At 42.1% G+C, this 19,554-nt stretch overlaps 1 protein-coding gene across 1 annotated transcript in view; it reads right to left on the reverse strand.

Annotated features, from left to right (window-relative positions):
* Nucleotides 1-19,554, reverse strand: part of LOC148060595 (latent-transforming growth factor beta-binding protein 2-like) — a 114,789-nt gene that overhangs the window by 38,800 nt on the left and 56,435 nt on the right. Inside the window, exons 6-11 of the mRNA XM_087779309.1 lie at nucleotides 19,183-19,386; nucleotides 17,963-18,237; nucleotides 16,368-16,470; nucleotides 7,221-7,295; nucleotides 2,031-2,153; nucleotides 835-999 (exon numbers count right to left, since the gene is read on the reverse strand). Coding sequence (XP_087635435.1) covers nucleotides 835-999; nucleotides 2,031-2,153; nucleotides 7,221-7,295; nucleotides 16,368-16,470; nucleotides 17,963-18,237; nucleotides 19,183-19,386 — 945 coding nt within the window. The remainder of the gene's footprint in view (nucleotides 1-834; nucleotides 1,000-2,030; nucleotides 2,154-7,220; nucleotides 7,296-16,367; nucleotides 16,471-17,962; nucleotides 18,238-19,182; nucleotides 19,387-19,554) is intronic.

The following is a 19,554-nucleotide window of genomic DNA, read 5'->3' on the forward strand; positions in this document are numbered from 1 at the left end:
TCAATTACAAAATTTGGAGTATTGCCCGCCTTTTCATCCAACGCTTATTCGCTAGCATGGTTTAAGTTGCATCTGAAGATAGGAAAAAAAATTGTTTCCACTAATGCTCAACAGGGTTCCTGAACAGGTCGAGCTCACGTGTCCCATTTCAGAGAGTTTTATCCTGATCCGGACAATCATGGGCTTCTGTTGCACCCCACACCTGAACTCGTGCGACCGGAGTGTGTAAGTGAGAGGCGAATGGAGGATTGCCTTGCGAGATAGAAACAGCTAGACTTCACCTTTTTTTTTGTCCGAGACCAGCAAACCTCATCGATGGTGAATCCATTACAAGCGAGAAGCGTGGTGTCCTCTAGCTGACCTGAAACCAGCAACCCTGGTGCCAAAAGAGTCTGGAACTAAGATACGTGCACTGACAGATGTGTGGTAGCTGCGAGCACTCGCGTCAGGCCAGGAAACGTGAATATGAGCGGCTACTGACTGATGAATTCAGAGAGCGAGGGGAGTTTGGGCCACGTTTGGAGGAACTGATGGGGTCTAGGGGTGTTCTCTCAGAGTCAAGAGTCATAAGGTAGTGGGGGGGTTTGTTCAGGTCATTGAGAAATCAGAGTGTTGTTCTTCGGTGTCAGTCCTGGATGTCTGTGATATCTGATCTGTGACCCCCCTCACGATTGAACACACAGTACCGAGTGTCCAAAAGCTTGGACAAGATTCCAGCTGCGTAGGGTAATTCATGACTTGCAAGAATAGCAGCTGCTGAATATTCATCACACAAACACAAAACCCATAGGACAGAACCAATTTTATATTTTATATAAACGACGACGGTCTTACCTGACTCCGGGAGTGGGCAGCGGTCACAGCCGGCCCCCCACGCTTTGCCCACTCGGCTGCAGCAGCAGATCTGCTTGGTGATGTGCCGGGGCAGCGGCAGAGAGCAGGAACCTGACGACACCGATCTGTAGCACAGCGCCCGCTGGTCCGACATGGCCTTCTCAGCTAGCGAGGAGAGACGTTTTCAATCATTTGGTGGTCTTCATTTTGGATTCCGAAAAAATAAGATCTTTAAAATAGACCTTTTATGATAGGGTTGTTACAAATAAAGGTTTGAACTGTGCTTTGCATATTTAAGCTTTTTTTAAACCATTGTGATAGAGGGATGGTTCACCAATTTCACTTTCTACTCACTCTCATGTAGTCTAAGGTGGTACCGGTCTGTGGGTCATTAGGTACCGGGCCGCAGAGAAAGGATAAAACATTTGCATAATCTCTGATTTTATTTAATTATCCGAGTCACAATGTTTTATTTTGAAAAGTTACCGGATTCTGTTCTCGCATCTGGGTCACGTGACATGTTAGCAGTGTTATGGTGAGTAAAACATGTTAGCACTTTATACTCGTTTCATGTTGCATCGGTATTTTACCTGTATCATTTTATTTTGAAGGTATGTTTACACTGTTACCATAGCGACCAAAGAGCATGATAAATACAACAGGGGGAGAGTGAACGTTAAATGTAAGACCGCATGACGGTCGTGACCATTTACTTCATCCTCCTTGTCCAAAAATACACTTAAAAACATCCAAATACCTCCATACTGCTCGTCTGTAATGTCCATCTTGTATTGAGGTCCCAGTGTAGACAGTAGAGACTTTCAATTCCTCTCGACAAGTGTCGCAACAATACGCAAATAGCGAGCAGTATGGACGTATTCGAAGGTCTTTTAAGTTTGTCTTTTTGGACGAGGAAAATTAGCTTCGTTCACAACCGTCATATGGACATAACTCCAAAAAGAGATGGATTACTCTGAAAATAACTCCAACCCTTAGTCGACATGAGGGTGAGTAAGAAATGAGTGAGTTGAATTCTGGGTGAACTACTGCTTTTATAGACACTTTGGTCAGCCTGAGTAAGCTTCGAGGAAAGGGCGTAAGGAGATCTGGGTGGTACCGTCAGTCAACCGATGTGGCTAGAAATATGTCATTGAGAAGTTAAGGGAGGCGGTAACGCAACATTATTTGCTACTTACAGACGCAGTGTCCCCGGGCAGGATCCAACATGTACCCCGGTTTGCAGGTGCACCTGTAGCTCCCTTTGGTGTTGAGACACTCGGCGTTCCGGCAGATTCCCTGCAAGAGGCACTCGTTGATGTCTGTGAACACAGGAAAAAAAACAGTTTAGTCATGTTTGACCCTTAGTTTTCTTGAACTGTACACCCAGCATGAGGCAGTGAATGAATCATAACCGCCGGGCGATGAAACACGACAACTTCTCAGGCGTATTTATGAGTGAGCGACGATGTGAGGAAAACATCCTTGATGCCTTAAGCAGGACACTCAGTCAGAGGAAACAGGGGAATGTTTGTGTGTCACCACTTTTCTTCAATCGGGACTTGCTTTTCCAAGATCTGGTTTTCCCCTCTGCAGGAGCCCAATCACGCACTGGAGCGTTACCGAGCGCAATTTACCTTCAGTTGAGACAGCTCCGGAGCCACTGAGCCAATTCAAAGCAAGTTGGCCAGATAATGTCCCCGGCCTGGAGCGTAGGGTGACATTTTCGTCCCGCTGAGTCATGCAAGTTTTGTTGTTCCAGCGTGTTAAACAAAGGGAAGACCACTGGGTCGCTGCCATTGCTTTGACAACTGGAACCTGACAAGCTGCCACCACTGATTTTTTCCAATTTCGATGAATCTCCTCTTGTTTTGTTGGAAATATTGAGAGGATTCAGGCTTAAAAATATATCGGATTGAGGTAGATAAAGATCTATTTTATGAATGAAATCGGGGGAAAATTTGAGAAAAATTAGGTCACCTACTTGGAGGCTTGAGGTGTATTATCTTCCCGAACTGATTAAAAAAATTACCCTAATAAAAAAAACTTGATAGTTCACCAGACAAAAGACAGTTGGAGAAAAATAATCTGTTAAAAGCAGGATAAGAGAAGATACCTGAGCAAATCTTGATCATCCTCTAGTCTCTCGTCGCCACGTTAGCTTAGTTTTGCTGAACCAAAAGTCACCCTGAGTGTAGCTGGTGTTTACACAGACGATGTTCCGTCTTTTCAATCCCACCATCTCTCAGTTCTTCCATCACCTTCGTTTGATTCAAACAAAAGTGAACGAGCAACTATTCTTACGTCGGTCAGCTCTCTGCTTTACTGCCACTGAAACCCAAACATGCTCGCAAAAGTGACTTTTGTTTGGACGAGCCACGTAGCAGTGACTTATCTCAGAAGAGTCATGGACAGAAACATCGCTGCAGGGACGAAGAAACCTATTAATAGTATCACACCAAGTTAACTTTGAGTTTTTATGGTTATTTCACCTCAATTTCTATCACTTCATCCAGCAAACAAATCCTTAATTGCTTCAACTACATGAAATTAAATGACCAAAAATGTGTTTTCTTTGCCAGAAGAAAGCTTAAAAAAGCAGCAACAAATATTTAATGATGGAATAAAAAGGTAGTGAATTTGGTTCCTCCACTGACATTAAAATGAAACATGATTTTTATCGTTTATAGTTTGTGGTCGATCCATTATATATTTTCAGAACCAGCATTTTTGGAAGATAGAAACCTACCTATACTATACTTTAGCTTATTGATAAAAAATAGTTTTTCCGTTCATTGTTGTGTTTTGATTTCTTCAAATGTTTTTGTATAATCGATTTTAACTTTAATTTTAACTTAATTTAACTACAAAACTAATAGAAAACCTCAAATGTGTTAAATAGACAAAAAAGGTATTAAGAAAAAAGTAAATTAAGATAATACATTAAATGAATTAATTGAAAACAATATTTTAAGGAGGCAGGTGAAAAAACCCTCAAAATAAAAAAAATAAAAAAATAAAAAAACAAGCCAAAATAAAAACAGAAGTATAGAAAGTGTCAAAACAGAGCATTTAAAAAAAAAAAAAAGGTAATAGAATTGTTGATGATAAGTTAACTAGGTTTACAAAAACAAAAAAAAAAGTAAAAATGAATTAAATGTATTTATACTATTGTAGAGAAAAAAAGCATCAACCCATTTACCAAGTATATGCTGGCAGACCAATATCGCAATGTACATAAAAAAAGAGATAATAATAATGGAAAAAAACGACTTTCAAAGAAAAGGAGGAAAGTAAAAAAAAAAAAGTAATTAAGTTTAAATATATCAATTTCTTCATACGAGTCATAAAAAGATTTCAGTTATTTGAGCAGGCGAGTTCCACAAAAGTTGTCAAAATCAATTGACTATGAAATGTTTAAATAGGAATCAGCACAAATGATTGTTAATTCAAGTGGTGTAACTGCTTATGTCTAACAGCAAGGTTATGTGTTGAGTCTGCGGTTAGTTGGACTCTTAAGATCAAACTTCCACGAGCTACGCAGACCTCAGAAGCATCGACTACTTTCTTCGTCTCTTAAGGATCTGTCGCCACTTTCAACTCCGGCTCTTTCCTTTGTGCTCTGCTTTTCCACAACCTTGCTTGACCCCCCGAGATTTATAGCCGTTGTAAAGTAAATTTGGCGGACTCATCCTCCGTATTATGCTCTGGCCGTCATCGCCTGGAGCGCAGGTCGCCTCACACCAGACGCAGCTCCTGTGGCCAAAAATGCTTTTAATTAGAGCGAATGTGTTTTCTCAAAACTGACAAGGCTGCACTTTACTGTACAACAGATGCTCAGATTCAGAATTTCGACGGCTCGGGATGAAGTGTAAGAAGGCCAGACATGATTAGAGCCATCACCTCTGGAAGTGTGGGAGGAAACGGGAGAAAGACTAATAACTTTCTTCCAGTAAGGCTTCACTAACTCCTACCCTGACCTTACCTCACCTTAAGTATTACACTTACTTTTTAATTTAAAAGTAAATCAGGAAGTTAGCATTACCAATTCATGGTAATTATAGAACATTTTCATGTATGATTTTACCAAGAAACACGAGGATAAAAACATCGATATAGTTTCCTTGTTATGAAAAGGAAAAAAAGGGTGTGCCACAGGGGTCAAGTTCAGTGCCATTGCGTTTTTGTTGTTGCCATCGATGTCAGTGGTTCTAAATGATGGTATAACAAACACTGAGGAATTTAATTTCAGTTCCAACTGTCATCGAAACTGGCTCTGTATGTAAAAAAAAATGCAAATCAGTTTTCCCCATAAATAATAGTCCCAAAACAAAAACAGAAATGACGTCTGTTTTTGATTTAAGTGTTATTCTTGGTCGTCACGCCTCAAAACCAATTAGGCTCATTTAGATGCAGAAAAACGGCGCCCTCCATTGTCAGTGTTTCGTCCGTAACTCACGTTAGTCGTACGAATGCTTTAGCTTTGGTCTGATAGCAATGCTAAGCTAAATCAATGGTTCCTAAAAAAAAATACGGAACAGCAGGGCAAGAATTGCAACAGACAATTCATCCCTGTGTTAAGTGATCTTTAAATTGCCTGTGTAAAAATATGACAATTATTTCTCGTTGGAAATTCTTCCTTCTGGGACAAATCTCCAAATTTAAAGGCCTGACCTTGAAATCAATATTTCAAAAACAGTTTAAACAAAATGACTCACAGATGAAGCACAGATATCAAACAAGGTTTTTCAACATAAGCACACCGAATCTATTTTAGAAGAATATCGGTTTGATTTGGCTCGTCTAGCTACATCGTAGACTCCTGGACAAAAGCAGAACAGGATATTAAGCCTCATACCGAAAATTGGCTCTTTGACTAAAACACCAGCGACTTTGGCAAGCCGGGCATTGAAAGACTATAATAACGACAGTCTGGCGACAGTTGTGAAAACCGGATCATTTTAAGGGATTGACACGGCGGCCCGAGCGGGTGAGCGGCATTAAGGCGCTCGAGTAAATATTGTGGCGAACTGTCAGCAACTGTCTTAGGAGCTACGAAAAGGAAGCGGGACCGACATCTTGAATGAATAATATACAAGAAAAGCATGAATGATGAAGAGATGCTATTTCACTTCTGCTGGCGCTGGAGAACATTTTTTTGTTGTTGTATTAAGATACAGGTTCGCCGACCTGTCCAGGAGAGGCGGTAGATTGAATGAATAAATACATGTTTTGAGGGAGAGATTGAGGTCTGACGTCTTTTTGGATCTGAACAACTAGATCAAGCCATCGTCGTTCACTCATCGTGAAGTCAGAATTCCGTTCGCACCTCTTCAATCTTCGGATTGCTCAACCGCTGTTCTGCGGATGACGTCGAGTCTTTGAATTGCAGAGACAATACCGGCAAAGTTTTCGGTCTCATTTCGACAGAATGAAATTTCCGGAATAGGTGTTAATCAGTTGCTGCCAATCGATAAATCAAATAATTCAGTTAATCATCAGTCACAGCTGTGATTAAGCATGAAAAATCACAAACTAAAAATGTTTGTTGTGCTTTACAAACATAACTAAGCTGTTTTTTAACTAAATAATTTAAATGGCTAATGATTTGCCTCTTAAATATATGTTGGACTCTATTGTACTCATCAGTATGTGTCTGTTTGTACAAAACTCTCTTTTAATTGAAATATTTACATTAGAAAATGTGCTTAAGCCCCGCCCACTGAAAACACTTTTTTTATAATAACCATAACCACACCCACTCTGATGTGATTAGTCAATCCCGGAAGTCTCCACCTCCAAGGGACATGTTGTATAAAACAAAGCGGGCCCGTGATTACAGTTGGCTGGAGGAGGAGTGAAGCCATTATTGTGTCAATGGGCACCACTCTCGTAACCTCTTGTTCGCTGGGATTTCTGACAGGGGAGAACTTTATAAAGTATTAAGTTTAAAACATGGTCTTGATGAGAGACTTACTGCATCTTGGAGAGGAATACTTGGAAACATATGAAACATGCGAGTGAGTCAGGAGAGTTGGGTTTCCCTTTAAGGTTTACGCAAGCTTCGTTAAAACACCTTGTGCCGTCAATTCAATTCACTTTTATTTAAATTGTCTTATCATAACAAAGTTATCTCAAGACACTTTACAGTTGAAGTAAGACTATAGTGGAGAAAGGAAAAACAGATCCCAGCAGTTCAACAATGAGTAAATCCCATCGTGGCATTGGCGAGGAAAAACTTGGGCAGAAACCTCGAGCAGAACCAGACTCCTGCTGTGACCGGCTGGGAGGAAGGATGGGGGGTGGTATGTGATGATGCTATTCAATGGTCAACATTTTTAAACAAATAGTCGTCACCGAAGTCTTATGTAATGACGGGGACACCATACCTTGGCAGTGTGTGAGGTTGACCCGCTTGTATCCCAGCATACATTCCACTTGTCCGTTGGCGATGACGGTGAACGCTGAGGAGAGAGAGCAGAGTTTCAGGGATCCTACAGAGTCTCTCTGTCACACGGCATTACTCTCTTCACGCGGGACAGAACGAAGCTCCACATTACCAGCCACCATATAACTTACAGATGTCAGCGTCTTGGCAGAAGGAATAAGGGGACCCACAGTCGAGGGGGGCCCCCTGGGATTCTACAGTGAGTGTAAGGAAATGGATCCCTGTTCGTTTACACAACAGCGGAGGACTTCGGGATTCCACTGGTATATAATCATATTACATGGAAATCCCTGTGGGATATTTGAAGAGGCGGTTATGTCATGAATGTTTTAGGAAATCTTCGTGAGAGGCCTGACCTTTTTGTCATCAGCCGCAGAGCACTTCGACCTAAACACGAGAGCAGTGTTTTGATTGTCCTTTCTCCGAGAGCGATGATTTGGTGATGGACCCAAATGGAGACTCGTAATTGTGTTAGAGAGATATACAAATCAGATGTTGCTCAGGTGACTGTTTTTTAAAGGACGGCTGCAGATGTGGAAGTGATAACATAAGGCTATTGCTATTTTTGGGAAAGCAGGAGGTCAAACTCAATGTCAAGTGTTTAACCATAATTCTATTCATTTAGATATATCAGGAAATCTTTAAAAATAAACATACTTTAGTCCATCAACCGTCACCGTTTTAGCATGAAAGATATGACGAGGGCTGACACCTGTAACATCCAGAAAACTTGACTTTCTAGCATAACTTTGAAGCTCAGAAAAAACGTATCGTAGACGTTTTAAGAAACAGCTTTTGTCATTTCAACCTATAACATTCTGTCATACCATGTCAGTCCCATATTAAAGCTATTCTTTGTTGAATATCAGATTTTATATTCCGTGTTGTTTTTAGGGTTTCTGTTCGGATCACAATCCCAGAAAGCAGATGTAAAAGGGAGTGAAGAAAATTTGGTGGACGGCACCACACTGATTAAGGAAATGTCCGGTGGATAAAAATCCCTAAAACGGACTTGAATCTGTGTCACTTTCCCAGGATCGACTGGAATGTGTGCCACATGGAACATTTCTGGTAATCAACTCCGGGAAACTGAGTAATGTTTTGGTCCTGCTGCGACCCGGTGGACCAGGCGGGGTCGATGTACCTGAGAGTCGACAGAGCAGAAGTGGGTCAAAACCAAGAGGGCGACGGTGGGAGGGAGTGTAAAAGGGGGGGAACTGTGTCAAAGTGACGCCCTGTTCCTGTCTACCCACCTAAGCATCTTCCACGGTTCCTAATCCCTCCGTTCAAGTTTGTGAGTAATGAGTTGTTGTGGTCGGGTGGTGGGCACAACCTCCCGCCGTGATGGGATCAGGGAAAGTCCGGTCTGAGTGACAGCGGGGTGCACATGCCAAGAGAAGGCCGGTGGGGAGGGTGGGGGTCCGTCTCAATGAAGCTTATTATGAGGGAGGAGAGGACATCTGCAGTCGGCGGCGATTTCAAAACGAAACGTCTCGCGGGAGTGCAAATCAGTTTGGGTCAGGGAACTTGTTTTTGCCCCATTCAGCCATTTGAACTTGACATTTTGTCTCCCTGGAAGCAAAAATGCTTGTAATCAGAGTTCATCTGACGTGCCCTTTATTGTTCCCAGGCAGCGGTCGGTTGTGAAAAACAACAACAGCGTCTGGGATCCATCGTGACATTTTCATGTTCGCCTTTATGTGGCTTCTCTAAAGCTACTCCGGCTCTCTCTCCCTCCGTCCAAAAAGATGCAAATTTCTTTAATTGGACACTTTAAATCGACCATGAATCTCTTGTAAAGGCTCGTCTCTCTCAATGTCTCCAAGTAATGAGAACAAACTGGCAACAAGGTTCGAGGTAGACTCTGCCAGCAAAGGCTTGGATTTGGGTTTTGTAAGACTTCCTCTACACTTTATTTCCACTTTGTAAGATACAAGTATGATTTCAGACTCTTACACGGTAATAAAGTATGCAAGCTATTGTATGGAATTGTCTGTGAATTTAACCGACTTCAATTTAACGCTTCATTTATGTACGGTTATACATTCAGTCTTGGAAGATTTGAGTAATTCAAGCACATTTTGACTTTTAATATTAAACTAAGAACAAGAGGAACAAACATTTTAGACGGTTCTGGGAGTTACCACAAGGTATTTATTATTTATCTGTGTTTAATCCTCAAAGTTGAGCATACATTCCTGGTAGCTTAGTGAACTTTTAACATTTTTTATAGTGTTTAAAAAGAGAGAGCTCAAGTCGCAGATTATTAGTCACCCACAGTTACGATATGCCCCTAATGTGGTAACAGGTCTGTTTACCCAGACTGCTCATCCCTCGATAATCTCGTATTGTCAACGTCCAGTCACTTGTGTCTAACATTCTTCTGCCAACATTGACTTCTGAACCTCGGAAGGAAACGTTGGCCCGATTGCTAATGCTTGAGGGTATTTTTGTATCGAGGGAGGCCATTGCGGAGGGAACCAGTGTAAGAACGCGGCTTATGCAAAACAACTCTAAAGAGAGTGAGAAAAGGATGTTTTTCATTCTGAGTTTCTGTGGTGGAATTGTGGCTTTAAATCCAAAGACCACCAAAGTTTTTTAAGAAGATTAGAGGTTAGCATTCCAGACAGTCCCTGGGAACTACCTACACTGGGTAAAAGGATAGTCTCTGGGATCTTTTGGACATTCTATTGTACCTTTTTGAACTCTGGCTTTTCAAGGAGATTATGTGACAGTCTGTTAGCAAGATATACAAAAAATGGGTGTTGATGGGATTGACTATGGGACAAGGTTTTGTCTGATTTGAAACTGTTCCGAAATATGTGTGAAAATGGGTGGTTTGGTATAGTTCTTGGCGGAAGTATCAGAGTGTAACTGGGTCTTTTGACTTCTCTCTCTGACTTTCAAAGTCTGAGTTGCTTCCGTCCATCTCACCTACACAAACCACTTCCTGTCCTGTTAGTTAACGGACTATGATTAAGTGATTGTGCAAGTCTAAATCTATCAATATATATCTCACAGTTCTTTACCACAAACAACACACCATGAGTCATGCAGTGGTACAACACTGAGAAGATCTCCGTCTAGCAGGTTGATTCCTGCAGTTATCCTGGAAACTCCGTCTTGACTCAAGGCAGGTAATCATCAAGACTACCAAGTTTGGCTCCGTTCCTGCACACCCTGAGACAAGATGGAAGATGGGTCGATGCCATCTAAGAAAGCTGGAAAGAGAAGCTCTGATGCTAACCGGGGACGCCTCGAAGGAAAATTACTGACACGGTTGCCAGTTTCCAGCAATCGGCTTCCCGGACTTGTAGCCACGAACCAACTGGTGCTACACTTCAAAAACACTAAACTTTTAATAGCGACTTCGGGTCTTTGGAGATCGCAAAGCTTTCTTGATTGGCGCTACAGCCTGAAGGGAAAGTTTAGAATAAATATCTCTTTGGCACTCTGCAAATGAATAACTATGAAGTAGGCCAATCAGCGCAGACAAATGATAAATATCAACATCTTATATCACTCTTGCGTAAGTATAAGCTTGTGATTAGCCATGCCAGCGGTCAACACGCAAGAGAAATAAACAACGTTTTTCATTTGGGTAGAAAAAATGTTTTAATTTACATTCATTTGAGGTCCTCTGCATTTGCATGGCACCGAAACCATCCCATCACGCAACAATCTAAAGCAGACCTTCAGTTCTGTGCAATCACTACTGAACAGTAGAATGGTAAATCCCAATCTGAAACATGCCAGCATTACATTCCCAATAAGAAGGCTTTATTTATCTTGTGTCTAATTAAGATACGCTGAATGCATTTAATCCACATCAGCCTTCCAGCTGGCATTTATTTTCCGCGCGTCGACGATGATTAGCCACGCTGCTGCCCGTCCATAGATTCCATCGTTCAGAGTGTGACGGGGAAGCAACAGCGTCACCACCAATGAACGAACCGGATGAAATGATCAGAGGTCTCTCTATTAGAAGCTGCCGTGGACGCGTTCCAGCGCATCTGTTCCCGTCCCGCTCGATTCCAAAGTAATTGCGTCTCTGGTTTTCGTTGTAATTAACAAGTTTTCATGTTTGATCAATGCTAATAAAAAGCAATAAGCAGAGGAATTAGGCTTCTCCGCGAAAGGCGACCTCTGGGGAATATATATGTAATTTTTTTTCTGGAAAGGATGAGAAACTGAAGAAAAGGCCGTGCCCTCGTCCAAATTAATTGCGGTGATTCTTAATGAAGAACACTTTTCCAAACACACGGTGGCCAAAAGAGATGCTGGTGATGCTCTAATTTAAACAAAAATGTAATAAAAAGGAATCAGTGAGATGTTTTCTCCTCCACCCATCATTTAAAAGAACTTTGACTTCTGAAATCCGTGTCCAGAGACCAATTTTTGGACTGTTTTTTCACCCGTTTCACGGTTTCACTAGAGATTCATTTATTTTAAATGGCAGTTGTAGGGTTGAAGGGGTTACCCCCGTCATCTGGACGTCATCTATTTCTCCAGGAACCTTTGCCAGATCTGATATTTCCCAGTGATAGGTGTGCCCCGTCTCCAGCCACCTCCAATGCTCTATAGCTCTACTCCAAATCTCTGATGGACCCCCCTTCTCCAATAGGAACATTTATATTGCTCTAAAAAGATAAGTCAAGAATACACATTACTAACGTCTTAGATAAGCTACAGTACTTGCACATTTCAAATAACCAAACCTTCTCCAAACTTGATCCTTTCAAACACATGGACGAGACTCCCCAACATACGTACAAGATTCAGACCAAAACCTTAACAATTCTGTCTGAACTCTTGTTGAAATACGGGTCTGAGTGACTCTGGCGGGCACGTGTACCAACAGTTTTATGGGAGTTTACCAGAAACTCTAGTGATATCAAAGGAAAAGATATGAGCATTACACTCGGATTGCAAAAACATTTTGGGCTGTCTATACTTAGTGGTAACAGGTGTCGTTTTTCATTCCAGCTCTGCACAACTGTAGCTCCGTCTCCCTGTTTCAACCTGAAGCGGGTCCTCTGATGACTGACCCTGTCCCCCCCCCCCGGTTCGCCGCCTGGCTCGCAACCCTGCGTCTCCAGCAATTGTCTCATCAGCTCCCACTCAGCTCAGACTTTTTTTTCGTCTTAATTCCGATGTCAAGCATACTCTTCTCTTTGCAATAAATCCAACTCTTGGCATCGGCCGATCGCCCTTGGCTCGGTGTAACGTGCTCGGTCTCACTAACTCTTCCCCACCTAAAGCCTGGGATAGACCACGCGATTTGAGGAAACTTAAGCATTGATTGACAAGAACACTCTGCAACGTGGATTTAATAAAAATGTTGGTGCGACATCAAGATCCTGAAACATTTTTTTATCAGACAACAGTTTAGGTCAATAACGGGTACAAAAACGTCTTTTTTAGCATGAACAGTAGCTAACCCTGAAGCTAGCGCTAGTAAGTCTACCTTTAAAGGGTGTATGTCAAACGCTAGGTCTTGGCGCCAAACGTGGGAGAAAAAAACAACCTTTTAAGGGAGGGAAATAGTCTTTACCCCTGTCCATTTAAAACCTACTCATAAGACCTGCAAGTGTTGAGAGAGGAGGTAAGGTTTGCCTGGTGATGTTGGAAAAGTCAGATCAATGGGAATTACAATAAAGAAAGTTGTGCAAAGGTGGTGGATGGTGGAGAAAACGGTTCTGGTACAATGGTCTGTTATTGTAAGTGTCTGCTGCTTGCGTCAAGTAATGGGCCTAATTATTGTCACTTGCATGGTCAAGAAAAAAACAAACCGTTTCAAAGTGTGGACATTAACACGCTGCTAACTGCCCAAGTAGGATTTTTACAGTCATCTTGACCTGGTTAAGTGTCCAGTGCTCAGATCGTTGCCATTGTTCCCCCTGCAAATCCCCCGAAATCCACTTCCCGGACCTTCCCTGTCCGGTCCAATAACAGTCCTTCCCTCCAGTGGGTCTATCTTTGAACTTGTACCTTCACTTTCATCCTGATTGGCAAAAGGCATGTGGCAACTCCAGGTTGTCGAACACATGACAGAGCAGAGGCCTCCGAGGGAGGAATTTCGGCTTAAAAAACCTGCCAAGTGTCTAAACTAAGAACAATAACACTCTGGAGGAATGTCAAGTATTTCTCTTATTAAAGCTCCAGCTAGGACCTGTGGGACTTAGTATATGATTTCATTTTGACTTTCCCCCCCTTCTCTTTGGTTCTCCCTCTTCTTTAAGTCTGCTGCCTGCGTGTGACCCGGGCTCCGGGCCGACAACAGGATCCCGCCCCTGCTCGACAGAAATGAGCGAACAGAGATTTCACTTAGTTTCTCCCTCAAACTTCAAAGAGCTGAGCAAAGGGGAACATCTGGGAGCTGAAGGAGATCGTGCCAAGGGAAGAGCAGGATTCTCTCATTCCGCGGCGGACAGGGGGGGCGAAGAGGATCGTTAGGTTGGGGTGATAAATGGAGGAGACAGAGAAGGATGGGGGTCTGCTTTGGATTAAGTCCCGGTAAGAGGAGCAAGACAGCTAATTGTCAGTGATTCCGAGTGTTAAGCCGAGAGCCAGGAACAGTTAAAGAAATAAACCTCTGTCTTTTGAAGACTTTCTCCAGAATTTGCACGGGGGGTCAGCGGGCGGGATGGCGGAGAAGTCACGAACCGACAGGCGCCACCCACCGCCGTTGTTGAGCGATGCCACCATAAACTCCTACCTACCGCAGCTCTGGTTTTTGCGGGAAGCCGTTTTACTGACGATCATTTTCTCAGCGTTGTTTGGCCCGCCGCCCTGCAGGGTAGGTGGTTCGACTACCAGGCTGGTATTGACGCTAATTGCGGTTTTTATCTGCCATCCAAGTCTTTACGGATGCTTAAATCACACAGCTTGATGAAACAGTTGCGGGGTAATGTCGGAGACGTTGACTCAGGTGTGAACAGAGGGGCTGTTGGACTGATGCCCCTTGGACGAACCTTGTCATGTTACAAAGGAGGTAAACTGTTCAAGAGACACTGCAAGACTACTAATCTAAAGCTACAAATGAAGGACAATTGTGTAGAAAGAAGTGTATGAAAGAATGGAGCTAACACTAGCTAGGCCTATCTTAGTCTCCTGATCACAGAGAAATGAGTATAATGAACCAAGGGGAGACGTTTTTTGACAATGATTCGATGAAATGAGATGCCTTCTGGACAGGTTTCTACCAGGGTTGGACTTCTTCTCCTTCATTACCCTGTGAGTCATCCGCCACTTAATCCTCACAACTTTGAATCCACACTGACACAATCATCAGTCGTTACACTGTCATGAATGATCATTACACTTGTGAAACGTTTCGTACTTACAGTCCGTGGCACCAGCAACGGACAGCGATTCACATCGACCCTTTAACAACTTAATCCAGGTGGTCTGGATTATTTGGATTTAATGGATGTAGAGCAGTGATCCCAAAACTATGGCCTGCGGGCCGAATACCAGAAATAGTTTTTTTTTTATATATATATATATACAGTGTGTGACAAAAAAAAAGGACCACGCATTTTCAGAGTGTACATTTTAAGAGTAGTTAAATAAACATTAAGACTATGTTTTTAATCTCTATGTTATAATCTACACCTACCTACTATTTCGCTTCCTAAGAAGGTTTGCAAGATATACATATTTTAGGGCCTAAAATTATATTCCCTAACTTCTTTTTGGTTATTGTGTGGTGTTTTGGCCCCCCCAGTTAGCAACACACATTTTCTCTTACAAACTGACCATGCCCCACTCATTAGAGAAGGGGAAAGTTATGTGGCCCTTAAAGGAAAAAGTTTGGGGACTAAACAATTTGATAAAAGGGAGTTTTTTCCTTTTCCTTTTACATTTTTTAAATAATTGATTTAGTTGTTTTTTTATTCTTAGAGTTTAAATTAGCATATTCCAATTATAACATGGTAATAAATCTAAACAGACTATTTAATATATTTGCATTAAAAAACTTCCACCTCTGGACTTTCATTGTTGAATTTTTCTGACAGTTGGCATCTCAGTATCCAGGGTTTATTTCAAGCTGGTATAGTGGTAAAGCAACTGCTTGAAAGTGCTTATTTCCTTATCAGGGACACAAGGGGCCGAAGCCTATCCCAGCTACTTAGGCCAAGAAACGGGGTGGCACCAGTTGGAGAAAACTTAAGGGCCTATAGTTAACCCACGCACAAACATTCAAATTCATGGGAGAAATGACATGCGCTGCTTGAAGAAGGAACCAAACCATCAACCCTGTTGCAACGTTTTTCCTTTTTATATTTCATAAGGATGGTTTTAAAATATATAAACCAACACTTCTTAGCTATACTTTAACTTAAAAAAAAAAGCTTTCCAACACACTCTCTTACTTCACACTTTATCTTTGTATCTTTTATCTTTTTCTTTAAGATTTTCTGCTTTTATAAACCATTTACATAATTCTTATTGACTGTTTAGGAGTTGTTGTCCAGAGAAGCCTGTCCCTTAAGTAGGCGGTCTTACCCGGATGTTCTGAAGGCCGACATATTTTGACCATAATACGAGCCGAAATATTGATTGTCTGCCTTCAAACAGTGCCTTAGTTTACTAAAGTGGATACACCTTTGACCAGTTACAGTCACTTGAAATGAATCTTGCTGGCGGCTACATTACGGCAACTCCTGAGCCGAACAAACATGTTCATAATGAATAAAAATTGTTTCCAAATAGTTTACATTAAAGTCCAAATTAATCAACGAACGTTGTTTATTATATAACGTCATTTTCAAGTTCTTACCATTAATATGTTATTACATTCAAAAACAACTTCCAGATATTGTCAATTTGTCTAGAGAAAAGGCACAATAATAACTCACTCATGGCCCTTTTTTCTAAACAATTCTACAGCTTATAAAATCAAAATTAAAGCCAGGCCACATGTATGTAATTGTAGAGTGAAATGATGATGGATTGTTTCCTTATGTTACAGTGTACAGGTCAGTTATTAGTGCCGTTCCAACATGTTATTCCATGTCACGATATGAAAATAGATTTTTTTGTTGATGTGAATGGAAGATTGTTGCGTGGAGTTACGGCTCACCTGGCTTGCCCGGGCACTTCTGGCACTTGTTCAGACCCCAGGAGGCGCCCACGCTCCCGCAGCAGTCTTCTTGTTTGGTTAATCCTGGCAGAGGTTTGCCACACTGCAACACACACACACACACGATTCAAATCCAAACTCTGATTAGTGCAGTTTTTAGCATCCAGCTGTGCGAGATTTGTGCTGCATCATTTGCGAATGTGCATTCTTGCCGGTTCACATCTGAGAATCGTTACTGGGCCGCATGACACGAGTCGGGTCCACCGACCGTCCCGAGAACCTTCAGCGCTAGGCCTCATTAAAGCATTGGCTAAATTATGCCAGATTGATATCACGCCGGACTTATCGGCTTTTCTGTCAAGTAGAGATTTCGTGAAGCAACAGATAAGAGATCGCGCTTGCAGATACCGGCAATGGACAGACTTGACAGGAGAGTAAATAAAAGACCAGATTTGCTCTGGAACGTTTGCACCTTAATCAGTCTGGAATGTCTTGTTTTTGTGCGTTTTTGAGACCAGACAGATAACAGCAGGACACAGGCTTGTTCAGGTCGACAAAGTCAGGTTATACTCTGGGTCACTGTATCAATGAGAGATACATTTGCCAAGGAGGATGCAAACAGTATACACTGAGATCAATAGAAGTCATAAAAAAAGTGTATGTAATCTAATAAAACATCGTATTTATTAGGGAACTTTTTAGTGTTAGGATTAGGATGCTTTGCCAACAAAGGACAAGACTAAAGTACAAAAAAGATAATTAATATTAAGTAAGTAAGAAAGTAAGTAATATTTAAAGAGGGCTTTGCTAGACCAGGGTCAGAAAGCGCTTAAACAATCAAAACAAAACTCAATAAAATATATAATTAAAAGGTCTAGATAAGTCTCAGAAAATCAGGGAAAATCCTGCACAAATTAAATTAAGTATTTTTGAAAGGCGAGTTTTGAGGAGTGATTTGAACGTCCGAAGACATGGGAGTGAGTTCCAGAGTGGAATCGGCAGCAGAGAATGCTTGGTCCCTCAGGGTTTCGGTGCTTTGTCCTAAGGGGCGTGAGGAGGTTTAAATCTGAGGAGGCATGTGGGACAGGGTAGGTGGAGGAGGTCGGTAAGGTATGAGTTGCCTCTGGTTCACAGTTTTTACCAATAACAGTATTAGCATCCATTTATTATCATTGCTAGCAACCCATAATCTATTTCAAAATGAGCAGTAAAAACTCATTTTGTGACATAGGTCGTGTTAAAGTTTCACCCGTGATAAAATACCTAAGGTCGCCCCCTAGAAAATGTGAATTCCCCCTGCAAGCTGTCCTTGACTGACTGGAGGTTACCAGGTTGGTGTCGAGGGTCTTTTGTCAGCTGCAAGTCAAATACCCTTAATTTTGTAGTGGAATTTAAAACCAAGTCCCATCAGGTTTGCTTTGGCAGCACGTGCTTCTTTCGAAGTTCAACGAATGACTACCACATTTAAGCACATGGTCCGGACCGTGGCCAGAAGTCGTAATCAAATAAATATTGGACGCGACAAAGCCCCTGAATATGTATTACATCAGCAGCTGGACTGGATCAAGATATTAAACACTCTCCCGATCTGATACCTTTCCATCCACCGTCTCCTGGAAGCATCTTCCCACGTGGCCGTTCTGCCAGTGGTTGGTTCTGTCGTGAGCGTTCTCGCTGTTGTGTCGTGTTGTGCTGTGCTCGGTGTTGGGTTCAAGTCCGTTCCCAGGTTGCGAGCGCTGCTGGACCGAGTGAGCGCCTTCCGTCGTCTGCGTCCTCTGGCCTCCCTGCACCCGAGCAACTTGATGGATCTGGACCCCATTCTCCGGAGGGTGCTGGATGTGGACATTAACCAACGACGGATGGAGAGAAGCTGGAATGAAAGTATTGATGATGAATGTACACACCACCTTGTATAAATAAACATGAATTTTTTGGACTAAAGTCTTAGGAAATCAGCGGGGCGACTGCAGCGAACAATACAAAGCAAATACTCCAAAACAATACCCATTAAAGCGTGAATCATGTTTTCTGGTTTGAATCAAATCATTTTGAAGACTGAAAACAGATTTGTCGGGGAGTCAGGACATGCCGAGATCTATTGTCCTTCTGACTTAGGGGAAGCATCAATCTTCAAAGATGTTTTGTCGAACCATCTATCACGAGTCTGGAGGATAGTTCAGAACAAAACCAGATCAGAAAATACAACCTGACAGGAACATAAAATAATGATTTAAATGTTTTTCATTTCTACTCATTCCCTGTTTAAATTCAAGGCAGGGGGACAAAAAAACGGCCCCTTTAGTCATTTTAAGTGGCCCACAGGAGCTTGGAAATCGAATTGAATGTGCAGGAAAAAAAAAGTTGACCCTAATGCATGTTGATATCGTGATTTTTGACTCACCACACTTTTGCAATCAAGCCAAGATTTGACATAGAATTGAATATTTTAAGGAATAAGGGGCAAGAAAGTGTCATTATGACTTACCACGAAGAGAAAAATAGCCTTCCACTGAAATCTGCCCTCATTTTATACTATCTTTAGTTTGGCCTTAGTAGAGGGTCACACAGCGGCTTCATTCTGTCCCAGTTACTCGGGGCAAGAGACCCACTCACTCATACCTATGGTCAATTTAAAGTCATCAATTAACCTCTGCATGCTTGTGGGCTGTGGGAGGAAAAATGAGTGTCTGGAGGAAAATCCAACAGGCACAATAATAACCTCTAAATCTAACCTAAAGAAACAGACTCTTTAGCCATTTATGGCACTTAGGCCTAAATGTTCTGAGGTATTTAAGCCCAGAAGTTGGACGCTCACCTTGTTGGTTCGACAGTGGCAGTGTGTACATGGAGTGTGATACGGTCTTTGGGGCGTGGCCAACATCCTTCTTCACTTGTGTGTTTGGTCTCGCGGACGAGGTAATTGGCAGGTGACAGAACTTCCCGGTCGAGTTCGAAGGACACCAACACAAATCCCTGCCAATGCACCGGCCACCATTGAGACACGGGATTTGGCAGAAGACTGCAGGGAGAAAAAAAACAACAAGTTTATAAACACAAAGTTACGCAATGAACCGAAGAGAGATTCACACGGAGATTCCTGGTAAATCTCGAAGGAACATTTAATCTGATTTGCAAACACAATTTTGTAAACACGTCTCTTTCAATGGATTAGATGTAGTAAAAAAAT

The sequence above is a fragment of the Callionymus lyra genome, chromosome 18, assembly GCF_982586985.1.
Source record: "Callionymus lyra chromosome 18, fCalLyr1.hap1.1, whole genome shotgun sequence".
Classification (NCBI taxonomy): Eukaryota; Metazoa; Chordata; class Actinopteri; order Syngnathiformes; family Callionymidae; genus Callionymus; species Callionymus lyra.